The 24,014-nt window shown below is 41.7% G+C and overlaps 1 protein-coding gene across 3 annotated transcripts in view; it reads left to right on the top strand.

Moving 5' to 3' along the window:
- agap3 (ArfGAP with GTPase domain, ankyrin repeat and PH domain 3) overlaps positions 1-24,014 on the top strand; it is a 259,851-nt gene that overhangs the window by 58,873 nt on the left and 176,964 nt on the right. For all 3 annotated transcript variants that reach the window (XR_013845012.1, XM_080033721.1, XM_080033720.1), the window contains exons 5-12: positions 481-622; positions 1,154-1,288; positions 3,800-3,927; positions 4,199-4,354; positions 9,350-9,433; positions 13,952-14,056; positions 15,884-16,055; positions 22,097-22,246. Coding sequence is in view for 2 of the 3 variants with exons in the window: in XM_080033721.1 (XP_079889847.1) it covers positions 481-622; positions 1,154-1,288; positions 3,800-3,927; positions 4,199-4,354; positions 9,350-9,433; positions 13,952-14,056; positions 15,884-16,055; positions 22,097-22,246 (1,072 nt within the window). In the remaining variant the exon portion in view is untranslated. The remainder of the gene's footprint in view (positions 1-480; positions 623-1,153; positions 1,289-3,799; positions 3,928-4,198; positions 4,355-9,349; positions 9,434-13,951; positions 14,057-15,883; positions 16,056-22,096; positions 22,247-24,014) is intronic.

Raw genomic sequence — 24,014 nt, 5'->3', positions numbered from 1 at the left:
ATTGTCGCAGTCAGTGCTACTCCTGGGTTCTGCTTAGCCTCTTTCCATACAATGGATGGTGATTAGGATTGATTTCCTCCGCTCAAGGGAAACCTCTCTCACCTCCCTATCATCCCAAACTACGCAGCAATTATGAATGTATAGAACACAAAAAATACAATGATCCTAGATTATGATAGCAGTAGGAAGACACAAAACAGATAAGGATGCAGCAGTAGTGTTATCATCCACTGGCATTACATGTAGTGCTGGTATATTGCCTGAAAATAAGACACATGTGGCCATGATGCTACACTGCCCCCTTCTGTCTGTATGTATGAACTACTATTAACTAACAATAACTGTATTGTCTGTAAAATTACAGGAGCAAACTGTATTCATTCAAAACATGTTTTAAGACATATATTTAAAATTATGTCTCTCTCTCTCTCTCTCTCTCTGTCTCTCTCTCTCTCTCTGTCTCTCTCTCTCTGTCCTCAGTTTGCTGCCTGGGTGGATGCGGTGGTTTTCGTCTTTAGCCTGGAGGATGAGATCAGCTTCCAGACCGTCTACAATTACTTCTTGCGCCTGTCCAGCTATAGGAACACCGCTGAGGTCCCCATGGTCCTCGTTGGAACACAAGGTGTTTGCTCTACTTCTGAAATATATATACCATGCTGTGTCAAAATATTGCTTTCTCTATGGCGGAACTACACACAATATACAGAATGTTGTTTCAAATATGATTTAAAAGTTACATTCGGCATATTCTATATTATTCTGTTATTCTCAATATCAACAAATTCCACAAAAAGACCAAAACTAACAAATTATTCATACTAACAAGGATTGTATTTGTAGCCAAAAGCCTGATTTACAGAAGCCTGATGCACAATATCTTATTTCTGTGTTCAATAGAGCCTCCTTTGTTGACCCAAAACAAGTACCTCAAATGAGTATGATTCTCCCAATAATTCCAATATTTATTTCTAATTTAGTAACATCCGTCAAAGTGCCCAGCAGTTTAAGGAAATTACTTAACAGTTTGTATTTATGAACGATTCTTTGATCTTTTCATGAAATATGTTGACAATATGAAAAATACCGAATGTCACCAGGCGTATCATTGAAATTTAATGTGCGAGTCATTTCTTTTCTTACCCGGTTCTTCTAGATGCAATCAGTGCTGCCAACCCCAGAGTAATTGACGACTCGCGGGCCAGAAAACTGTCAAACGACCTGAAGCGCTGCACATACTATGAGACCTGCTCAACCTATGGCCTGAATGTGGAGAGAGTCTTCCAGGACGGTAAGAGGGGGGTACACTGTATGAATAAGTAAAACACTCTCCACTAGTTTAGGCAAATGAGAGGTATTTGGCTGTCCCTTGGCTGCATTCTTTCTCTTTGATTGGCATTGTATTCACTAGAGCTGATTTAGTTAGTTTACAAATCATGGAATTGGAACTAGTTTTATAATTGATTAATCATTTTAGGTCATTTGTTAAACTAAAGTGTCACCTCTTTTAACATCTCAAAAGGGAGCTTTTGGTCTACACACATCCAATTTGAAGTCGTAAACTTAGGCTTTGGGAAATTGTGCCCTAGTTTTTGACGTACTCTCCTCCTTCACTCACTCAATGAGTATGATTATGAGTGAAAGGTGGGAACATACCAAGTATACAGGGTCTTTTAACCTCTTTTCCATTCAAAGAAAATCTGTCAAATTAGGTCTAATTTAGGTCTGTGTAAAACTCTTTGAGTCCCCCCCCCTTCACTCGGGGCTAATTGAAAAGTATCTCATGCTGTTAATGAGTTATTGCAACATTCATTAATGCTAGAGCCTGCTTGACTCATGTGGAGGGGTGTACATATGCACATTAATATTCCCTATGTTGTTCACTCAGCATGCTTATTAGCATTGCACAGTCTGAACAGCAGAGGACCAACGTAACATACAGCGACATTTTATAATTGATTACAATCATGGAAGTTAAAATAAGAATGATTGATTCCATACAAATGCAGAGCTCCCGAGCTAGAGACCAGTTGTGTATCAATGGTGAAATCTTTTTCTTTAAAGTGTCTCGAAAGTATCTGGAATCTCTGAATCCACAACTGAAGTCATAAAACTGTCATTTGGAAAGTCGGCTGCATCAACCCAGGAACATTATCCCCCCGAAGGCTGCAGGCTCCTTTTGAAACGCCTGTCATCCCTTAACAAAACATCTGAATATGTAACACAGCAGCGTTCACTTTGCATTTCTCTGACTTTGACGCGTTCGGCACATTGTCTCCTCTCTCCCGGCCTTAATTGCTTCCTGAAGCCCAAGTTGAAATAATTAAAAGAGATGAAGGAGCGTGTGCTGTCTGGAGAAGTCGCTCTGTATCACTCTTTTTGCCTTCTTCCTCTATTTGCCATGCTGCTGCAGCAGGCAGCTGGGCGGCATGGTCCCAGCTGTCGGCGCAACTTCAAATCATCTCTCTTTCCCCTCGGTGCTAATTCACGTCATGCATCGCCTCCCTCCCACCCAGTGCCCCACTCGAGTGTGCCGCGAATTAAGTGACGGGCCGCACCAGTGGCCATGGCAAATCCAATTGTTCAGATTGTTGACAACGGTCTCATTTGTGGCTAACATCATTCTGTAGAGCTCTGTGAGTGACACGGACCAACAGAAAAATTGCAAGTATAATTTTGTACGGAAATGGAAACCCAGGGACTTTTTGTCCCAGGGGATATGTATAATCCACGTTGCAGTATGCTGCTTGTTACCTGACTGGAAAACAAATTGCCCGAGGTGGAAGTGATAATTTGCTCTGTGTCCGGCTGGAATTAGCTTCGCTTACTCTGTTGAGCTGCACTGGAATAATATAGTGTGTTTTGTTTTGTTTTGTTCTGCACAAAAATGACAGAAAAATAATGTTCTCTGTTTTAGTAATTTATGGAGACTTTATTGACATTGCATCGCTCACACTGGGTGTACACGTAAACCTGCAGACCTAACATCGCCATGGTTGCCTTTTGTTGCATGCGCAGACATTTACATTAGTCCTAAATGAAGGTAGCAGATGTAATTTGTACAACATCTGATGCAATCAAGGGTCAGTTCACCAAAAATAGTAGGCTGGAAGGATGCGCTTTTTGAAATATTTCCCTGTCACTTATTATTCTAAATCTAAATTCTCTTTCACCCTTTTAAAAAAGCTATTTAAAATCTCCCTGACCCCTTTAAAAAAGAAAATGAAAAATTTACTTAAACGATTTATCTGCTATTTGCTGCTAAATAGAGCTATGTAAGAACCGATGCTATTTGGCTGAACTATCCCTTTAAGTGATAGCTAGTACGTAGTAGCATATACCTAAAATAAGTGACCTTTAACGAAGACTAGATCTCTGCAATTGCATGCAAATTCATACATGAATGAAAAATACTAAATTACGACAATGTTCCTAGCATTTTATTTTTGGACCTGCAACTGGAAGGTGGCTTTTCAGATCAGTTTAACAACCATCTGTTTTTATGTACTGTGCAGTCACGAGTCAACCAAGTCTTTTGGAAATCGGCATACTGTACTATAGTTTCCGGTTGGTTCACTTTCAACAGTTTATGTTGGGTACATTTATCCAAGACTAACATGCTTATTATTGAATTATGCATCAGGTCTGATAGCTGATGCAAGCAAGTTTGTGTCCATTTCTGCTGACACCTATCTCAGAGCGGAGCAACAAAACTCTCCTTGACATTACTAATATATAGGAAGACTGTGACCGAATGAATGAACAATCTGTCGGTGTGTGTCTCTGTCACTCTCTTCTCCAGTTGCCCAGAAGGTTGTGGCCCTGAGGAAAAAGCAGCAGCTCTCCATCGGCCCTTGCAAATCGCTCCCTAACTCTCCCAGCCACTCGTCAGTCCCCGCTGCAGCTATCCCCTCTGTTCACATAAACCAGGTAAGATCCAGATCATCAAAGTGCGGTTTGACTTGCTAAGCATTATGTAATTCAGCTCATAATCATTGCTTTTTGTTGTTGTAAAATTAGTGAAATCCATAATAGTCCATATGTTATCAATATAGCATACTCAGTTGACCTGCTTGTTTTTTTTGTTTTTTTTATTCCCTCTCCTTTTCCCGTCTCTCTCTGTCTTTCTTTCTATCTCTCTTTCTGCCCTCCTTTCCCCCCTGATTCTGTAATTTCTTTCTTAACTGCTCTTGCTCCCCAGGCGGCCAATGGCGGGGTTGCGTTCGGCGACTACTCCTCCTCCGTTCCCTCCACCCCCAGCATAAGTCAGCGGGAGATGCGCATTGAGACCATCGCTGCTTCAAACACGCCCACGCCCATCCGCAAGCAGTCCAAGCGCCGCTCCAACATTTTCACAGTAAGTATGCGACAGCTGATGCAAAGCAACACCCACTCACACTACTAGGCAAAAAAGGAGATCGTTGCCAAGCACACTTTGTCCACCAGAGGGAGGCAGGTAGCTCGAAAAAAATGCTTCACGGCCACCTCCCCTGCCCTCCGATGCGGGCAAAGAATCAAGTGTCTCGTTCATACAGCACAATGAGCAAAGGAGAAAAAAAGACTCATTAATACTTATATGAGACCCCCCGAAATGCAAAAAAAAAAAACTACCCTTCTTTCTAAAGCAAATATCGAAGATAAGCACTGTGGGAAAAAAAATAGTAAAAGAAACGTCAACTCTTTTCATGTCCTCTTTTATTTCTTAATTGGATTTAGAAGGTGCACATGGCCTAAGTTTCTCATCTCTAAATCTCCCCCAGCTCCTCTTAGTGAGATCCTTTCTGGAGAGACAGCAGCAACAAAACCAATGCCACCTCTCCAGCCCGGCCAAGCTACACTTTCAAGTCCGAGCCAGCCTATGCCCTGTTTACAAGCTGCTAATACGTAGAAATAAAAACTCACCCAGCCGCTAACCATCTCCAGAGCCTAGATAACTCCCCCAATCCTCAGCCCTTTCCCACACTGGCCCCGAATCAGATCTCAAAACGACAAGGTTCCGCTACCACACCTCAAGTATCCCAACCCCACCCTGTCTGCCTGCTCTCTTTTTTCACCCCCACGTATTTGTCCCCCTTTGCTCTAACCAATAGCATATGTGTGCACTAACCACTCTACTTTCCTTAGCTGCCCTACGCTTGTCTTTTACTTACTTAGCCCTCTGCCCTCTTTCTTCTACCCTTTCCTACTCTCTCTTCCCTCCCACAACTACTTCTTCTTTGCTGCTATAGGCCTTTTCCTAATCTCGCGTGGCCAATACCTCTGCCTCTTTGAGCTCAGGAAGGTCTGTAGAAACGTCTACCAAAATGGCCATTGTTATTCTTCAAATAGATTCATCTGTTCTGGCTTCATGAGTTGACTTTTCCAAAGTTTCAGTTATCTCGATTTATTTTATCCAATTTCTACTTTCTTTTTTTCCCCAATATTTTTCTTCTGAACTCTGTGAGCTTTATGAGACAGAAATCGGGCTATGTGAGATTATTTCTTCCCTTCCCCACCTCTAAAATGTCCCCCGCTTTTTCCTCTTTTGCCCTCTCACTGCTGTTCCCTACCTCTTCCCTTCTCCTCTTTTTCTAATCAACTTCTTCTCTAAAAATCCCTATCTATCTATTCCCCAACTTTACTCTATCTACCCGTACTGCCTTCACCCTGTGTACCCCCGTAGCTGCTGTGGAAGCCGCATGCTCTGTGGCCTCCGAGCAGTACTACAGGCTGTTTTCGCTCTAGCTCCCCCTTGTTGTGTCTCCCTTCCCTCCCTGCTAGGTAGTGACTAACCATGTGCACCAGAGACACGAGCCTCTGCCCGTCCGCGTCATGGAGATGCCGAAGCACGCCACCTACCCAGTGTGGGTGCCGGAGTGGCAAGCCGAGCGGGAGTTTCAGCTCATGACCTTCTGAGGAGCAGCGAGGCCGAGTGTGGGAGGGTGAGGGAGGGAAGAGAGGAGAGGAGAGGAGGAGGAGGGAAGTTAACCGGGTGATGTTTCTTCAGTGACACTTGCGATGGTCGAAAAGGAGAGGAAGACTTTCAGTGCCAATTTTTTTTTTTTTTTTTTTTTGCCATTTACAAAGAGAAAATATTTCATCAGCACTACAATATCGAGGATGTCCCTTTCCTAGATTTGTTCGTTAAAAACAAAAAACAAAAAAGAGAAAAAAAAAATCACATCCGTGTTAGTTCTCCAAAATGTCCTGCTACTCACCGATAAACTAGCAGGCTGCCATTCCGAAGAGCCTGTCAGGTTTTTTTCGGCACAATCTTATAAGTAGTTCACCTTATGTTTATTTGGTGGAGTTTTAAGACAAGAAATCGAAGAAAGAAAAAACATGCCTTAACGTCATCAGTAGACAAGCTTTGACAGACTCACTTAAGATATCACACATAGTAGTACACACAGTAGTATTTTGTTCCAGTCTTACAGAGGAAAATATTGCTGCAAGAAAATGAATCCAATCCAGTTGTTATTAGATATAAAGGAAATATATGTCACATTGGTGGCTCTGGCTATGGTAAATTTAAGAAAAATAATTTGCAATGTGCAGTTAACAGGGTTGCATTGTAAAGATTTGTTTTGGGTTCAGATTTTTTGGGCCCAAATTAAATCTTGACGACAAAAATACAAGATGTTGTTTGTTAGAAAAAGAAAGAGGGAATTCCCTTTTTTTTACGTCAGTAAGTAAAAACTCAAAGCTTTACTACAGAAGTTCTTATCACTCTTGTCTTTTCACCGCCCTCACAAAATCAATCTCACCACCCACAAATCATTTCAAGCAAGATCTTTGCCATAACTGTCCTTGGCCACTAGGTGTCAGCACAGTACACATTCTCCTTTCCTAGTGCTTCCATGGCCAAGAAACTCTCTTATCAATCTCCGTTTTGTAATCTGTCTGTGGTTTTTCCTGACGTCTTCAGGCTGTCTGTCCCTTTTTGTGTTGAAAAGCACACTGTTTAGAAATTTAGAGGAATACTACGGCATCTTTTATACTTAAAATTCCATCCCACACAACCCATTCCTTTTTTATTTTTTCCATTTATCGATGTCGACCATTTGGTGTTTCCCCATTTCATTATTTTTTGAAGTTCCTTGACTTGTTCTGGATCTCCATCGTACGAACACAGAAACATAACCAAAACACAAAAAAATAACCATTTGACACTGTTTTTCAATATTTGCAGATTTGTGCTTCTGCTTCCAACCTTTCTTCAACAAAAAGGGCTTTCCAACTCCTTCCGAATTAGAAGAGCATGATGGTTTAAAAAAAAAGAGAGAGTACCCCTGCTTTGCCAATCCTGATAGAGAAGAGATTATTTATTGAGGATTTACGGCTTGTCCCTGCTTTACCCTGGATGCTGTATCGCATTTAGTGTAAGGCATAGAGCTTGCACCATATGGGAACCGTAGGACGTTGCGTCTAACGCCGCCTAAAGTCCATTCCATTTGGGTGATTGAACGCACTCGAAGTAGACTGTCAAATATCACCAAGTAAAACAAACTGTAGGGATTCTTCTGGAAATGCCCCGTCCTGCCCCCACCCCCACCCCCAAACTCCCATTCAAACATCACACACACACACACACACACACACACACACACACACACACACACACACACACACACACACACACACGAGTACAGTCAAGTCACTTCTTGGAACTGTTTTCCCAAAGGACCTTTTCCTTACATGACATCACACTGCCTTTTGCCATAAAATGAGGACTCCAGGACTAGAGGTGACAAGTTGTTTTCTGTTTTTCGTTCCCTTTTTATTTGATTCCTTCTTATTTTTCTGGGAAGTATTGAATGGAATTAAAAAAACAATGTGGTATAAATGTATTATCAGAAAGGTATCAGAGTATATTTGGGTGATTTTATGAAGGCCTTCATAAATAAATAGAGTAGGGTGTTGGGGTATTATAGAGATATTATACTGAAAAGTTGCCAATAAAAGAAACTGGGTTGCACCGACTTGTATGAATGTAGTTAAACTTAATATTTGTTTTGCCTTTATTTATTTTTAAGTTATTTATTTATTTTTGCACATTACATTTTTTTTTTTCATTTATTTATTTAAAATTTTTCTCAATTTTAGGTTTGGTACAGAGATTATGAACTCTCGCATAATCGCTTTTTCTATCATGAAAGGATTGACGAAAAAATAGACTGCTGTATATCTTGTATTGTATTTTATTTACAATGGTACTGGTATAAAAAGTACATAACATATAAGGAGTATATGACATAATGCCTTTATTGTCCATCCTATATTTTGTGGGAACTGCAATGTTTGGCTCAATATGTTGAATATTTTGAAGTGAATTTGTGACTTGCTTTGTATGGTGTCTGTATAGAAGCTAAACAAGTCATCATTAAAAAAAAATAATAATAAAATGTTGGAAAAAATATAAACACCAGAGTTGGTTTACTTGAACTCAGACTCTACCTCTTCTCCATTGGTGACTGGACATAACTCATGTTCTGAGTGAGACCATACCACCCTCATGTCTGTCCCTGCCTGTATCATCTATTTGTTTTGGGGTGGGAACGTTTTTTTTTTTTTATATTTTGATTTCCATGTAAGGTTATATTAACTGCCTAACCATTTGTCCTTATACGGGTATGACCAGAAACTTGAAATGTTGATATATATTTTTTCTTAATCCTTAAATTGTTTGATATTTGCCTAATAATGTCATGTCCCACCAGGCTTTGCAGGTACCAACAAAGGAAACTACCTTCACTAAAGTATTTTCAAAATAACCCTAACCATTTTCCCCTTCTCTCCCTTTAACCTGTTATGAACTGTAACATATTGGTCGTGCTCAAAAGCCCTAATCCCTGCAACTACTGTATGAAGCTGCAGTGGTGTAGCTTGCAGTTGGTCTGCAGGTCCACTATAAGGGCTCACTGTGGCTCTCAGACAAGAGGGAAGGATCCTCCCAAAGGGTTTACAGGGCTGAGTCATGACTCAATTGTGTGGTCGTCCTTGGTCTCCTCTGTGTTGAAATGTGTCTAGTGTGGTCTTGGTTTGGTCTTTTTTTTTTTTTTTTAACTTGCACGTCGATGTTACTGCTGTTTGTTACGCTGGTCTGCTTGTCAAGCTTCTTTTTGAGACTTTTATTTTGCAACGTCGAGTTCTTACACACAAAACCCCCACAAATGCTCAGAACACAAAACCCCCTCACCTCCATGCCTTCTGACCCCCAGTCTCTCTCTCTCTTTCTATCTCTCTCTCTTTCCCTCTTTTTCACACACACACACTCAGCCCCAACACGCACAACTACGCCCCCCACAATTCCCAACTCTGCTTTGCTGTCACTGTGTTCAGTTGCTGACTCTCTTTCTTGTTTTCTTTGCAGTCACGGAAAGCCAGTGAACAAGCAAAGAGCGTTGACAGTAAAACAGACAGCATAGGCAGTGGAAGGGCCATACCTATCAAACAGGTAAGCACTTTTCCTTTAGGTTTTTTACACTACATTTCTAATAGTTACTCTGGTAAGTGTTCCCCTTTTTGTGTGACTATGTTCTTCTCTGTTTAACGTTGTTATTCTGTGTGCAAAAGATTCAACCACAATGGATAGTGGGATTTTTGTCATGTGCTACTGTAACCACTAGATGGCGACATCATACAACATAAAGAAAATGACCTCAACATTAGACCAGTGTAGATGAGCTAAAGTACAGCAGAGAAGAAGGCTGGGGGTTTACACATACCATTGGAAAGGATGTAAAAAAAATCACACGGCTATCAAATTAAAAATAGATATTTATTGATAGTTAAAAATTACGATCAGTTTGCTTCAACTTCATAAATTGCAGGTAAATTCATGTGTAATCTAAGAGTTCTCCTATTGATAATAAACTTAATTTCTTAAATTATTACAATGAAAATAAAGGTCTGCTTTAACTCTGCGAAAACAAACGTATTGCCGCCTTAGAAAACAAAAAAACAGTTATTATGTAGCATCAATTCATTTGTTTAAAGTCGTGCCAGTCAATTTAAGGGAAATGATGCCAATCCTGTGACCAGTTTTGTATTCTTTTGCATAAAAAATCCTTAATTTACATCCATGTAATCAACTTTGACAACTATGATTTTCCTCAAGCTGTTAAAATCCCAAGAGACATTATTTTCTTTACCTAGCTCATTTATTTTTGAGTTTATTTCAAGATATGTTACATTGTGCTACATTTAAATAATACAGATTCATTTTTGTTTTAACATAGATGTATTTTTTTACTTTATCTTTTAATTGAAAACAAAAACTATAATTGCCATTTCATAATGAATATATAAAAATATATAATTCACTGCTGAAAAGAACCAGTGGGGGTAGCACTGAACACTGAATTGTGTGTCAGGGATTATTTCTAAAGGTCCCACTGTAACCAAAGGAGAAGTAATTGACACATTGATTAGTAATCACTCATGATTGTATGAGAGCTTCTGAGAATGGGTCAGCATCCTTATATTATCCTCTTTACCTGCAAAAATAGAATGTCCTTATTTTTTTTAAATTGTTGAAGCAAACCATATCATTCCCTTTGGAAGAAAATTGCCGACGCTTTGGTCCAGCTGAAATAATGACAGGGTGACGCTTCCAAGCCCCCTCACTCAATCAGAGAATAGTGCTTTGGGGGACATCGCTTTAACAGATACAGTATCTATCGGTCGATCTGTCTTTCTTTGCTAGTAGAAGTTCATGTAATGAATCCAAACGTTTCCTGATATTATGGAATTTTAAATCAATTAAGAAATATTACATTTATTTTACATGAACACTTATTGGCGAAAGTTTAAATTATGGCTTTATGTGTGCACAACATCATTATAAAAATGGCTAAAACTACCTTCAAAAAACAAGGTAGAAACATAAAACTTGACAGTGGCCATTCTACAAATGTGTAATTTCTTTTTTTAATCTCATTAAAGCTCTGCTCTTTTATGGAGATTAGTGTAATTCCCAGCAGTAGCTGGTAAAGTGTTATGAGTGCAGGTGAGCAGGAGGTTTTGTTTTGTATTGTTTTTTTTCACATAAGAAAGAATCCCCTTTGAGCAATCTTTACTGTAAACTCTCCCATTCTTAGCCAATACATTATGGGGGAGCTCACTTCAGAAGTCCAGGGCCGGTTTCTCTGAGTATCATGGCAACTTTTGACAGGATAAGCCGGCCCCTGTCTTTATCTACAAAGGTTTTTTTTTGGGGGGGGGGCTATAGAGATGTTTAGAGAGGGCTATGAAGGGGGGTTAGTGGTGTGACTTGCTGATCCCCAGGCCAGTCAAATGCACAATCAAGGAGATCAAAGTGTCAATGTGTGCTTAATTACCACTCCCCCCCAAACCTCACCCCCATCGGGCCAAATTACACATCACATACCCCCCCAGCCCCTCTGCTCCTCCCCACCTCCCATCTATAAAAATAGTGAGTGAGGATAACAATGCAGTCACTGCTGAGCAGCCGCCAACAGCTCCAGTGACTGCATTCTTGCCCCATCGGGGCCCCCCCTGCACCTCCAACACACACACACACACACACACACACACACACACACACACACACACACACACACACACACACACACACCCTTCTCTGCGGCCTGTCACAAAGGGCCGGCCTATCAGTCAGCCACAGTGGCAGGATGCAGCTTTTCTCCTGCTCGTCTGACAAAAGAAGGGAAAGACACTATCTCCTCTGTGTAGATATGACAATTGTGTGGACACAGAGAGAGTGTCTGACGATCTGCCTGTTTCCTTATGTCGCACAGGCTGAACACACTCATCCCTTGGTGTGTGTGTGTGTGTGTGTGTGTGTGTGTGTCAGGGAAGCACAGGCCTCCACTCCACACATGTTGCCGTTCGATGTCAAACTATCACGTAAAGAGCACACTGCTCAATGCAACGTGGCAAACGATTGAACAATTATGATGAATTAACTCGAATCGTTTGTCAGGCTTCCAATTACATAAAGTGACATGCTTTATGAAGAGATATCACAGCCATAATGGGCAACTGCTCCTATAAAAACAAGAGAAAAATGAGTTTGCATTGGTAAAGATTTTCACATTATTGTTTGAGCAGTGTGTATATTGATCTGCTTCGCGGCTCTGATAAATATATGAAACTCGGCACTGATTGCACATATAGATTTATTTATGCTTCGGTAAGGCCACGAGACGGGCAACATATTTGCTTGTAAAAACATGCAGTATCAAATGGCCAGGGGCCCTCGTGTCTGGATCATTTGCTTTGTATGATTAGAAAGCCATTTAAAAAAGTGTTTACATTTCTTGTATTGACTAAATTGAGAAGAGTCTGGGCAGTCAGCAACTTATCGATTGACGGACACAATGTTTCTTCCTGAAAAATCACGAGAGGTATCAATAGTAACAAAACAGTTAACCAAGGCTTTCTGATTTGATGTACAATACTGAATGAAAAGAGAATTTTATAACTTTTTATTGTATTGAAATGTCCAACAAGTTGGTCAGTTGGTTTTTTACAGCAACTCACCAAACAAATGATAGGTCTGTTTTCTTAATGGGCCCTAAAATGTTGTTATCCATTTTTAAAGCCAGGTTTAATGATAGGGTAACATCAGGACATATTATTCCACACTCTGTTACTTAATGATCTTAGTAGAGAACAGTAGATATACAGTCGAAGAGTTTTTAAAGAAAAAGTTTCAGACATATTTAAAGTCCTGCTCCAGTGAGAAGGCTGTGGTGATATATACGCAGGTTTGTTGATTAGATGCAAAGAAGCCCTAAACTCTTGAGTCCCAGCATGCAGCCTGACAGCCAGTACTACTTGCCCCCCCCCCCCCCCCCCTCCTCAAATGAATCAGGGTTTGGGATTAGGATGATTGTCGGCAAACAGCCTGGTGCCCAGGTCACAGAGGGTCAGCTCTCCCTGATGTGTTAATAAGGATTAAAGCCCAACAGGATGGGCCTGGCTAGCAAAAATACAACCCCTCTCACCCCCCTCCCCCCTCCTTATCCAGCCCACATACACACACACTGGCCCTGGCTGTAAAAGCACAAACATTACAGCGGCTTAATCCCCTAATTAAGCGGGGCCCCTCCTCGCTATTTAACCCCAGAGAGCCTCCTGGCCCCCTTTGCACTCAGCAGCGTTTGGTCACCTCCAGCAGAGGAACTGCATTGTTTACCAGTGGATTTACTCAGCAGATAAGGAAAGCATTTGAGGCCCCTTAAAAGACCCCCAGAAGATAAAGTAGAATAGAAAAAAGAGGCAAGTGGGCTTTGAAGAGGGCAGATCACACTCCCTAATCCCTGGATTTGAGAGGTCTTCCAGAGTTCAGCATGCTTTGTGTATGAATGCAGGGAGGAGGTCTGGCAAATTGGATTGTCTCTCTCTCTCTCTCTCTCTCGCTCTCTCTCCCTCTCTCTCTCTCGCTCTCTCTCTCGCTCTCTCCCTCTCTCGCTCTCTCTCGCTCTCTCTCTCTCTCTCTCTCTCTCGCTCTCTCCCTCTCTCTCTCTCTCTCTCTCTCTCTCTCTCTCTCTCTCTCTCTCTCTCTCTCTCTCTCTCTCTCTCTCTTCCTTCTGAATGGTCTCAGTGCCTCAGCCCAACTCTGGAGGTTCAGCTGGTCACAATAGGAAAAACTAACACGTCATTAACGTCAGCCAACAAATGCTGTAAAAGGATAAAAATGTAATTGGGTTTAATAACTTGTAAATCTTGTGTTTTTCATATGTTTAACATAATTATATATGTATATGTATTTCCATACTGTTTCACAACTGTCATTTGAAATGGAGATTGTTGACTCTTTGACTTATATAGAAGATGCTCAGTGTAACCCGCCATAACCCATCTGTAATAGCAATAACAATAATAATGCTGTTTTATGGTATTTAACCTCCACGGAGGCTCCCATCATCTGCCATGCTGCTCTGAGAGGAGCATATGTTCACTGTGGAATGCCTTGTCTCTCTTACAGGGAATCCTTCTGAAGCGGAGTGGCAAGTCCCTCAACAAGGAGTGGAAAAAGAAATATGTCACACTGTGCGATAATGGCGTCCTCACTTACCACCCCAGTTTACACGTGAGTCCCCACCACCTCCACTTCTTCTCCCATTCCAATTTATTTTCCAATCGCATTCGTGTGTTTGCAAGCTACGCGACTGTTTGTACTCGAGGGGTGCTGCTGTAGGGTTTTAATGTAGGACTTGTTCAACCACTGTTTCTACTGATGCGATTACATTTGCCAGCGCCGCTCGCAGTGGTGAACTGGATTACAACCGTGTAGTAGTAGGCTCAGGATGATTTAATTTTTTCTACAGAGATTTATGGCTGTATATAGAAGATATATTAGCTAACCCTGGTGACTTAAAGCGTAGTATTAAGAAACAGGTTGTCCTAGTGGTCATCTCAGCACCCCCCTACCCTCCCTGTGGTGCCCATCCCCAGTGCTGGCTAATGGAGACATGGCTGTGGCTGTGGCTGTGGCTGTGGCGTGCCCACCGCGCCCGGGCTCCACGCTGGCTTGTATTTCTAATGCTTCTCTCCGCATGGCAGCAGAGCCTCCCCACATCCATCTTTGTCAGAATCCCGCTGGGCCCGCTAATACCTCTTAAACACTCGGCTGGGCCGGCAGCAAGACAGCTCAGGCGGCCCGGGTGCCACTGTCAGAAATGCCCCCGTCTTTTATCCAAAAATCCCTTCACCTCCTACCCATCACTCTCCCCACTCCTCCAGTGCTGCGTGTGAGACGTTTAGGGGGTAATTTGGGCGAGATGAAATGAAAGATATTAGTGGTGTTTTGTGTTGAGGGGGGGGAGACTTCTCCACCTTTTTTGAGCATGAGGCCCAGCAGTTAGACGTGAACCTTGTGTGTGGCCTTGTTGCACTGACAGTGTGTTAGCGCTTTAATTTACAAGCGGTTATTAGTAGAGCAGCGCTGTGCTATACACGGTGATGTATGTAATTGACTGAACAGGCTATCGCTTGATCATTACAGCTATTACAGGTCATCCGGGCCAATCTATGAATCTATGAATCTGTTGACTTACGGAGAGAGGTGAAATAAAGGGAGACAGTTGCATTACCCACGGAAACGGGGCCGAGCTCATTTGGAGCAGCGGAGCAGAGAAGGAGAGAGAAAGAGGGAAGAGAGGGAGATTGAGGAGGGTAGAGAGAGAGGAAGAAAAAGGGAGGGAGGGGAGGCAGACTGCGAGTGGAAGAGGGGGAACCTTTAATTTCGCAGTCAGCCAAGCCATCCACACAATCACCTTCTGTTAATTCTATCTGCTACATCAATTAAATTGTTTGTAGAAACTAATTGAATGTGGCTTAATCACACATCTTAATAGCTTTGCACGCTTCGATCTGGCTGTTAATTCCAGCAATAAAATGAAATGAGAGCGCTCACTGGGTAATTAGCGAGGAGGCTTGGGAAAGAAATGAGTGCTTTATGACACGGTAATAAAAGCAAAAGGAGCCGGTGGGGCGACGGCAAAAGGCCGAGCTCGCCTCGATCAGGGTCTGTTTTCTGCTGAGCCCAATGATTTTCACCTTGGCTTCCCACATTTGGGCAGTAGTTGCTTTAAACCAATTTTCAAGTGCCCAAATTGAAAGAGAATGAGACTGTTTGCATTCATTAAGCCTTACATTGCGCTGTTCGGAGAGACGGCGTGGGCACAGGTGATGTGTATAATGGCTTAACAATCATTTTCCCACTATCACGCACCCTTAGCGGAAGGTCTGAGATGGGTTGTGACTAATGGGTATGGAAATTGAATAGTCTTTTAATTTGTTTTTCTTTCATAATTCCCGGATTCTCGTCGGCCCGCTGTGTATAATCAGAAATATCTGGACTCTTACTTGAGTAGAGTGTGTAGACCATTCACAACTATTGTCGTTTTTTCTACAGGACTACATGCAGAATGTGCACGGCAAAGAGATAGACTTGCTGAGGACGACAGTCAAGATTCCAGGGAAGCGACCCCCCAGAGCGGTGTCTACCGTGGCCCCCACAGCTAGTCCCAAAACCAACGGGCTGACCAAGGACCGCAGCACCCTGCAGCTGGGCATAGGCAACACAGGTACAATTACCCCTCCCTATTATGAGGCTGAAGCCAAGAGTCATAAAAGTAACTGTGCATCTTTACAACTTTCATATTTAGCGGACATATTCATTCAAGATATTTGTTAGATACGATGCAACACAATTATTGATTTATTCTACCGGGAAAAACATTGTTTCATATGAATGCTGTCTTAGCTTCAGGTAAAGTCTTCTGGTAATGGTTAGAAAAACATACACCACAGTTGATTCTGGAATTGACAACTCACTTCTAAAGAGATTGAACATTGTAATGTATTATTATTAATAATGCAAGTGTGATCTAAATTAATTAATGTACAACGTTTTTTCTTTTAAATACATTTTTCTGAGCCTGATAAAGCGCTGAGCAAAATGTGTTGCTCTTTTCAATGTTGATTTAAAATATCCGGGGTGGTTTATTTTTATGGGCTATCAAAAACCCTTGTCGCTTAACTTTTTGATTATTATATTCATCTTGCTGCTGCCAGCTCATTCAGTTCAACACACTGCACACTTTTTTTCCCCATGTTTAACTTGTAGTTGTGGTATTACAATTGATACCACATAGTAATATTAATATTCACTTATAATGGTGAACTTGAAAGGAATGCACATGGTTGGTAATGGGGGGTCTATATTAATTTATGCACTGGGGTAACAAATCCCGGTTACCCTATATAATGGTTGCTCAATGAGTCTTTTATTACTGCACTGATTTCCTATGTCCTCACTTTGTGATTAATCATAAAAATGGGTCCCAACAGGTTAATTATCCACTTTCCATACGTTTTATTCATGCAAATTAGCTGCCCTAAAGTACACACAATGATGGCTTAATGAGCGTCTACTGTATGGGAAATCTTTTAATTCTTCAAATTACCAAACGGGGAATTTAACAAATTATGTTTAAACATCATAATCATGTTGAAGAAAATATCATGGAAAAAATTAAGGCTTTTTGATGTTTTTGCCACCATGAGTCTGACCTAGTTTATTTTATTATTATTTATTTTTTTCCCTCTATGGCAGTGTGGGTCAAAGCAACACAATGCAGTTTGGTCCTGAGCCATGGTGCCAGGGGTTTCTCCACCTTTTTCAAGTTTAAAAATAGAGCTTCCTCCCAGCGAGCTGTGCCACCGGAGGCTGCATAGAGTCTGGCGGGTTTACAGACAGAGGAAGGGAAGCCAGTGATTGGATTTAGGGGTTGGGATTAAGAGTAATTAATACTAATTAGCAAAGCTATCCCCTAGAGGGAGGCGGGGTCCTCCCATCGGCTGTGAAGTAGCCACAGTGTTTCCATCACTCAGGCCAAAGCTTAACTGGCTGAGGTTTGGGTATAGAGCCAAAGACCATTAAGTATGGGTCCAGGCAGGTTAGCGTTAAACCTAGCCACGGTGCTGAACGGATTAATCAGTCAAAAGCAGGAAAATGTAGGAGTTTACGGAGCAGAGGGACCGTTGGATCGAGGTTGTACAGTCCCACACACTGTCAACCTTGAGCGCTGGGTTAAGGGGAGTCATCATGGGTGCACACAAAAGGGCCTTGGAAAAATAGGGCAGATCAGGTTTTTGAGAAAACAGTTGCAGCTGATTTGTTCTTTGTAGTTTCCTCCTGTCTTTTCTTCTTCTTCATATTATTACTGGAAAAGGGACTCCTTGATGACACATTTTCCAAGATGTTCAGATGTCCCATTTGTGCATCAGGGAACAATGTGAGGGAGATTTGCCTTAATCTCCACTTAGGAAAAAGAAAGGTTACAAATCACATCAGGTCTCTCTCTCTCTGGGTGGAGGACCCACTTCTGATTATGTGATCGGGATTTTGATTTCATTAGACGTGCAATTGATGAAGGGAACAAAGGGGTAATTTTTCATTCGCCGGCGTCCAAATCACAAGCCTTGTCTGTGCCTTCGGTAATTCATTCATTCCTTAGATCTAAAGACCTTTTATAATCACTGGGAGAAGAGGGATAGCGACGGAGCGGAGGGAGGGAGGCGTGGAGTGGATGAGAGGGACATGGGGAAGATGAAGAGGAGAGGGGCTGAGGAGACAGAGAGTAAATGAGAGAACGCATGCGCCCGCTCCAGTTTGCCAAGCGGCCCAGGTTTAATTCCTTTCTCTGTGTGCTGAGCGGAACCATTTTAAATATGATCCTCCCTGTTAACACGCGTCCCGCCGTGTCACCGGCGACAGATACATTGTATCAAAGTATTAATGGGCTCAGTCACTTTGAATCAATCCTCTTGGGGAGTGAGAGAGAGATGCAAGTGGAAGAGGTGGAGATTTCAAGTCAAGTGTTCAGGTTCTTTCCCTTCTCACTCTCTGTACCACAAATGAGTGCAGCTCTTAACCAGCAGTTCCTGCCACTGCCAACACTGGTGAAACTATAAGCTACTGCTATAGTATAATGGTCCAAGTCTTTGTTGTTGGACGTACCCCCTGCATCGAGCCATTTGGAACCAATTTTAATTTAATTTTTTTTTACTTTTAGTTATATAAATTGGATATTTTTACAATATATTTTTCTATACAAGTTATCGTTGAATTGTCAGTGGGTTGTTGGCTCAGTCATGTTTGAATTTGTACTGCCGCTTATTGCAATCGACCCAGCACATTAAGATCTTTGATTGTGCCCCCTTATGAAGTACCCCCTGCGCTACACGTAACCCTGGTTGGGTAATAGTTTGCATGAATATGTGTTTTGTCTTTGGACATAGTTGTTCGGCCTTAAATTTTGTTTAGTTAATAAATTACGTAAGCGCCTCATCTCTGAGGAAAAAGTATATCAAATTCTTAGTAACAGTGTGACTTAACAGGGGTTAGGAGCTGGAAATGTCTCCAAGCATCCTCTGAAACCACATCATCAGACCTAAACGAAGACGAAAAATAAAAGAGTTGTATTTTCAGACACAAGGGTAAAAGTAAAAATACAATTGTTTTAATGCAAACAGCTTGTATAAATGCAATTTGTAATGCACACGAATCAATATGAGCATCTGAATGACTTGTGTGGGGACTGGCAATAGCAGCAGCATCATCATGATGATAGTGGTGGATTACACACAGCCTCAGATGATGTGCCGCGCGGCCCACATTACCATGAATGCTTCATTATCCCACTACTTGTACATAATGGCAACAACTGCACGGAGGGGTCAGGCCTCGTCACCGCTCATCTACCCACTGACGGCCCCGGCCTAAAGAGAAATGAGGAGCAAAGGCAGCGCCGCTCCCCGCTAATCCATCGCCTCTACTTAACATCCTTAGCCCCGGATAGCCTGCAGAACACACTACATGGCTTTTGTTATCTCTTTATATACACAACATGACAATACAGTCGGCAGGAAATATTTACCCATTGTGCTTTGTACTGTTAAGTTTTCTTCTGTTCTTTTGAGGATTGCAGAGGAGCTTACTACGGAATGTATTTGAAATGTATTTGTGTTGTAAGAACAGGACTTTCCTCTTTGCTAATGTTTTCTCTACGACAAAAAGGTTCAAATAGCAATACCATGATAGAAAAATACTCAGTTAAAAGACCTTAAAAAGTGCAGACTTATGAAACAGAATAGCGGCTGTAAATTATTCTCAAGGTATTTAAAAGTGTCAGCTGGCCAAAGGTGGACCAACGTTTAACTACTTTATGCTGATGTGTTTGTGTAATGTAAAATGGAATGATAAAAAAGAATCTTAATTTGAAAATACACTGGTAAATCAAGTTGTCAAATAAATGTAGTGGGGTAAAAAGTACAATATCAACATCTGAAATAGAGTGGAGCAGGCATATAAAGTGGAAATACAAAAGTAATGTATTCCCATATAATTGTATTCGTACAGTAATTGAGTAAATGTTCTGAATGCAGAAGGCCTTTATGAAACAGCACTTACTGTTTTAAAACTGTAGTTTTGTTTCATTTTATGTATAACAATAATGTATTGCATCAAAATGAAATGTTATACCTAATGCATTTGTATTTGACACTTAACTCACTTTTGCAATCGCTAAAGTTAGCGTATAGTGTCTAATCTAATACCATGGACGTCAGTTTGCACTACTTGTCAGGTTCGTCAATGTAAGTCCACAGTGGATCCACTGTAGAAACTGTAGCGGAGTCAGGCCTGGCTGGAGCTGCGAGTACAGTGCTCTTTTTAATGCCACAAGCTGATTATTTCTCCACTGTAATTACATTATCCTCGCCTTTATGCAGGAGTGGTCTCTGGGGACTAATGGATACAGCCATGTATAATTCATTAATCATTAGCATCCAATTTGACAATTAGACTGGTGATTGTTGAATTTTAAAATATCAATCGAAGTTGCCGTAGTTATCTAACAGTTTTTTTACTCTTTTTTTTTAACGAGTAAAACTTTGGAGATAAAGAAACGTTGGTCTTCGTGGTAGGAAATAAATACTTACGTTTAAAACAATAAGGTTATTAAAATTCCATCTGTGTAATATTTGGTCTTCGCTAGAAACTAAATTACTAGACAAAGTTGTGTTTCAAAAAAAAAAAAGTATTTAAATATATACATTTTAAATTCCGTAATGATTTAAGCAACCAAAAGCGTTTCTGTAGAGGTCATGAGGTTTTTTTTAATAATTTTATTTATGTACCTTTCATCCGTCACTTTAAAAAAACTAAACTTTCACATTTTCTTTTCAGTACCGCTCCTCCTCGGCTCTGTCTCCCCTCCCTTTCTCCCTCCTCCACTGCTCTGATTTCAGCATGCTAATTTAGTCGCTGCTCCTCAGCGTGATTCCCTCGCTCTCTCTCCCATTTCTCGCTGTGATTCTGCTCCCTCCCCTCTGGGACCCGAAGATTAATATTCCTGGGCCCAACAAGATAATTACTGATACTAATTAGACATGATTATGTGAATTTGATACACTTATTACTCTAGATAATGAGTAGGACATATTATCCTAACAAGCACCCGTGCCGCTTAGTTTACTTTACACACGACCCACACGCTACATTTTTCTGTTATTGTCACCTCAATCAGAAACTGCTATTCTTCTTGTAATTATTGAATAAAAGGCCTTGATGTGTAATACCTGAAAGATGAGAAAGCTCTTAGAATAGAATTAGAATAATCAGAGATTTGGCTTGTTTTCCTAAACAAAGCCTGTGAAATTTGAACCTCACGGTGTCAGAAGCAGTCTCTATTTACCTCATTAATTTTTATTGTCTTTAGAATGTAGTTGTGCAGCTTGTAAAGGGAGTAATTTCGTCATCTTCTAGACAGAAAATGTTGTGGAAATGAACTTTTCTGATTGCGAATTTTAACTATTAACATCCCATTTTTTCTTGAAGGTCATAAAAAAGCATTGTCTTATTAGCACAATGTTAATTTAAATTCAGTTAAAAGTATTTTTCAGATTTAAAATCACACAGCTTTGGTACAAATAACGTGACTATGATATTCATTTTGAAGCATTCTAAAGCTTAAGCAGGCAGTCTGATTCCCACTCACGTGACTGAAATGTATGGATGAGTTTTTCGGAGTAGTTAGGACGTGTTGTAGCGACTGTTTCGCGAACAGGGGGGAAGGACCACACATGGCGCAGCCTAACCCATGAATTAGTAAAGAGAGCCAGGCGTCCGTGGCTCGCCTGATTGGAAGTCAGGGAGAGAACGCCTGCTGACGCCAGTGGAGATCGATGTGGCAGTCAGAGGGATGAGGCGAGATAATTAGCGTTCAGAGTGTATCTTGTTAATTAAGGGCTAATTAGAGGCAAAGGCGGAGGGAGAAGGGTTTGGTGTGTGTGTGTGTGTGTGTGGGGAGGGGGGGGGGGGGGGGTTGTTCGACAGAGGGATGTGCACGAGTAAAGGGTGGCAGCAGCTTTGCCGTGCTTTTTTCAGAAACACTACCAAAAACTGTGAACTCAATTACACCATTATCACTTCTTTGCAGAGGGTTTAAAGAAAACAATCTTAGCAGACTAGAAGTTTTTAGAATTCAAACTGTTGGTAGAGACCCATACAGAAATCAGGATTAATATTACATGTGTGTCTGTCACTTCTTTTTTTTTTCAGGCGCTCCTCACTCCAACAGCAGCAGCTCCCTGCAGACGGGCGGCTCGGTGTTCGGCGGCAGCAAAGACGGCATGCACCAGCGCTCCTTCTCCGTGTCCAGCGCCGACCAGTGGAACGAAGCCATCAACACCAGTACAAGCAGCGGAGCCCGTAAGTCCTTCAATCCCCTCCCTCACCTTTTCTACCTTCACACACCCTCAAATCTCTTGCAAGGTCTCAGATATTAGAGTTTATTAGAAGGAAGGATAAACCCCCTTGAGATGAATCATCTCATCCAGGGGCGGCGTCCTTAACACAAAAATACATAACGACAATACAATAAAGAATGAGACCCCGTGAGATTACCTATATAAATAAATAAAAAATACAGAAAGTACAAAATACACACTAACACACAGCTCCCGAAAGCCCAACTACTCTGACACCCACGGACACACAGTGCTATCAAATATTCAGTGCTGCCACAAAGATGAGAGTGAATTAAACACAAATTATAAAAAAAAAAGGATCTGATCTGGAGTTGGGCTGTGAGATGGAGGTGTGATTTCCCAGGATCCTTAAACACATGGAATTGAGCTTCATTTTCATAATGAGGTGATCAGGGCCGTGATCGCTGTGACCTTTTTGGCTGCTGCTCTTTGATAAAGGCGGCGGGCGTGCTGCTCAGATGAGAGGAGCGACGGAGGTTAACTTTCTGCCATCGATGCATCTCTCCGCTTACTGCCTCCGCCTCACGTTGCACCATGTCACTGTACTTGGAGTGGAATGAGATAATATATTCACCATGCATGTCACCCCTCCTACCCCAGTCCTGTCTATTCCTTCCATCTTACTCTTAACCCCCCTCCCTCCCTCCTCATCTCTTTTCTTCCGAAGAGGAAAATGAATGCTTTTTGGGGGGAACCATTCATCACCAGTTATTTCCCTCTCTTTGTGGTTGGCAGTAAAAAAGCACTTAAATGCACATCAACAGAATAACAGTCATTTCCATGCATGTTTGCACTCTGGTAGTTCTCATTAGCGCGGCGGCGGCTCCCCCCCTCCCCATGGGCTCCCAGGGGCCCCGGCAGTTTAAAGAGCGCACTTTACGAGCGCCGCTGGAGTCCAAACTGCAACGGCCCTCGTGGTTCCGCAGACAAGCCTGTCTCTCATTTGGAGCTGCCAAACGATCAATTCTGCCTGGACGTGGGCACTTCCATCACCCCCTACCCCTGCCTCCCATCAACAGCACGCCCCAAAGCAGAATTACTTAGATTCGTGGGGTCCTCAAATAAATGAGCGCGACTGTGTGTTGTCGTGTATGTGTGTGTTCTTGCAAAAAAAGAAGGATTCTGCGAGGGGTTGTTTGTATGCAAGTTTTTTTCACAGAGCGTGTTTGCGTCTGTATAACAATGTGTGTAAGGGGGGGAAGGCTTAAAAGTGTGTGTCTGGCTGCCTGTCTGGAGAAGACTAATATGGATTCCTAAACATTGTTTTGTGAAAATAAGGAGAGGCATTTTCTATTTGGCAAACTGATAAAAGCCAGCAACATTAACAAAGTTCATTAACCAGCATCCAACTAAATCAGATCTACAAATTTGCTCCATGATTCTGCTTTTTTCAATTATTTTCATGCTACTCTTAAGGTAACCACAAATGAGCTTGAGTGAGGCAAATGAGCTGAAAATAATAGTCGAAACGTTGCGTCAAATGATAGATATGTTGCTCGTCCTCGGTGTGGAGCGTCTCTGTAATCAGTGCGTAGTCAGTGCAGACAGTTTAAGGCTCGCCGTGTTCATTAGAAGCAGCGTCTTTGTGGCTCGAAAAAGTTTCTCCGAGGATCGTGTTTTTTTACATCACCTTTTTAAAATGTAAGAATCTGACTTAAAGCAGCAGAATATGTCTGCAATGTAAAGTGGGACTGGACTATCATAAAACA

Source organism: Ammodytes marinus (genome assembly GCF_949987685.1).
Source record: "Ammodytes marinus genome assembly, chromosome: 9".
Taxonomy (NCBI): domain Eukaryota; kingdom Metazoa; phylum Chordata; class Actinopteri; order Uranoscopiformes; family Ammodytidae; genus Ammodytes; species Ammodytes marinus.
This window is presented reverse-complemented; position numbering and strand designations above follow the sequence as displayed.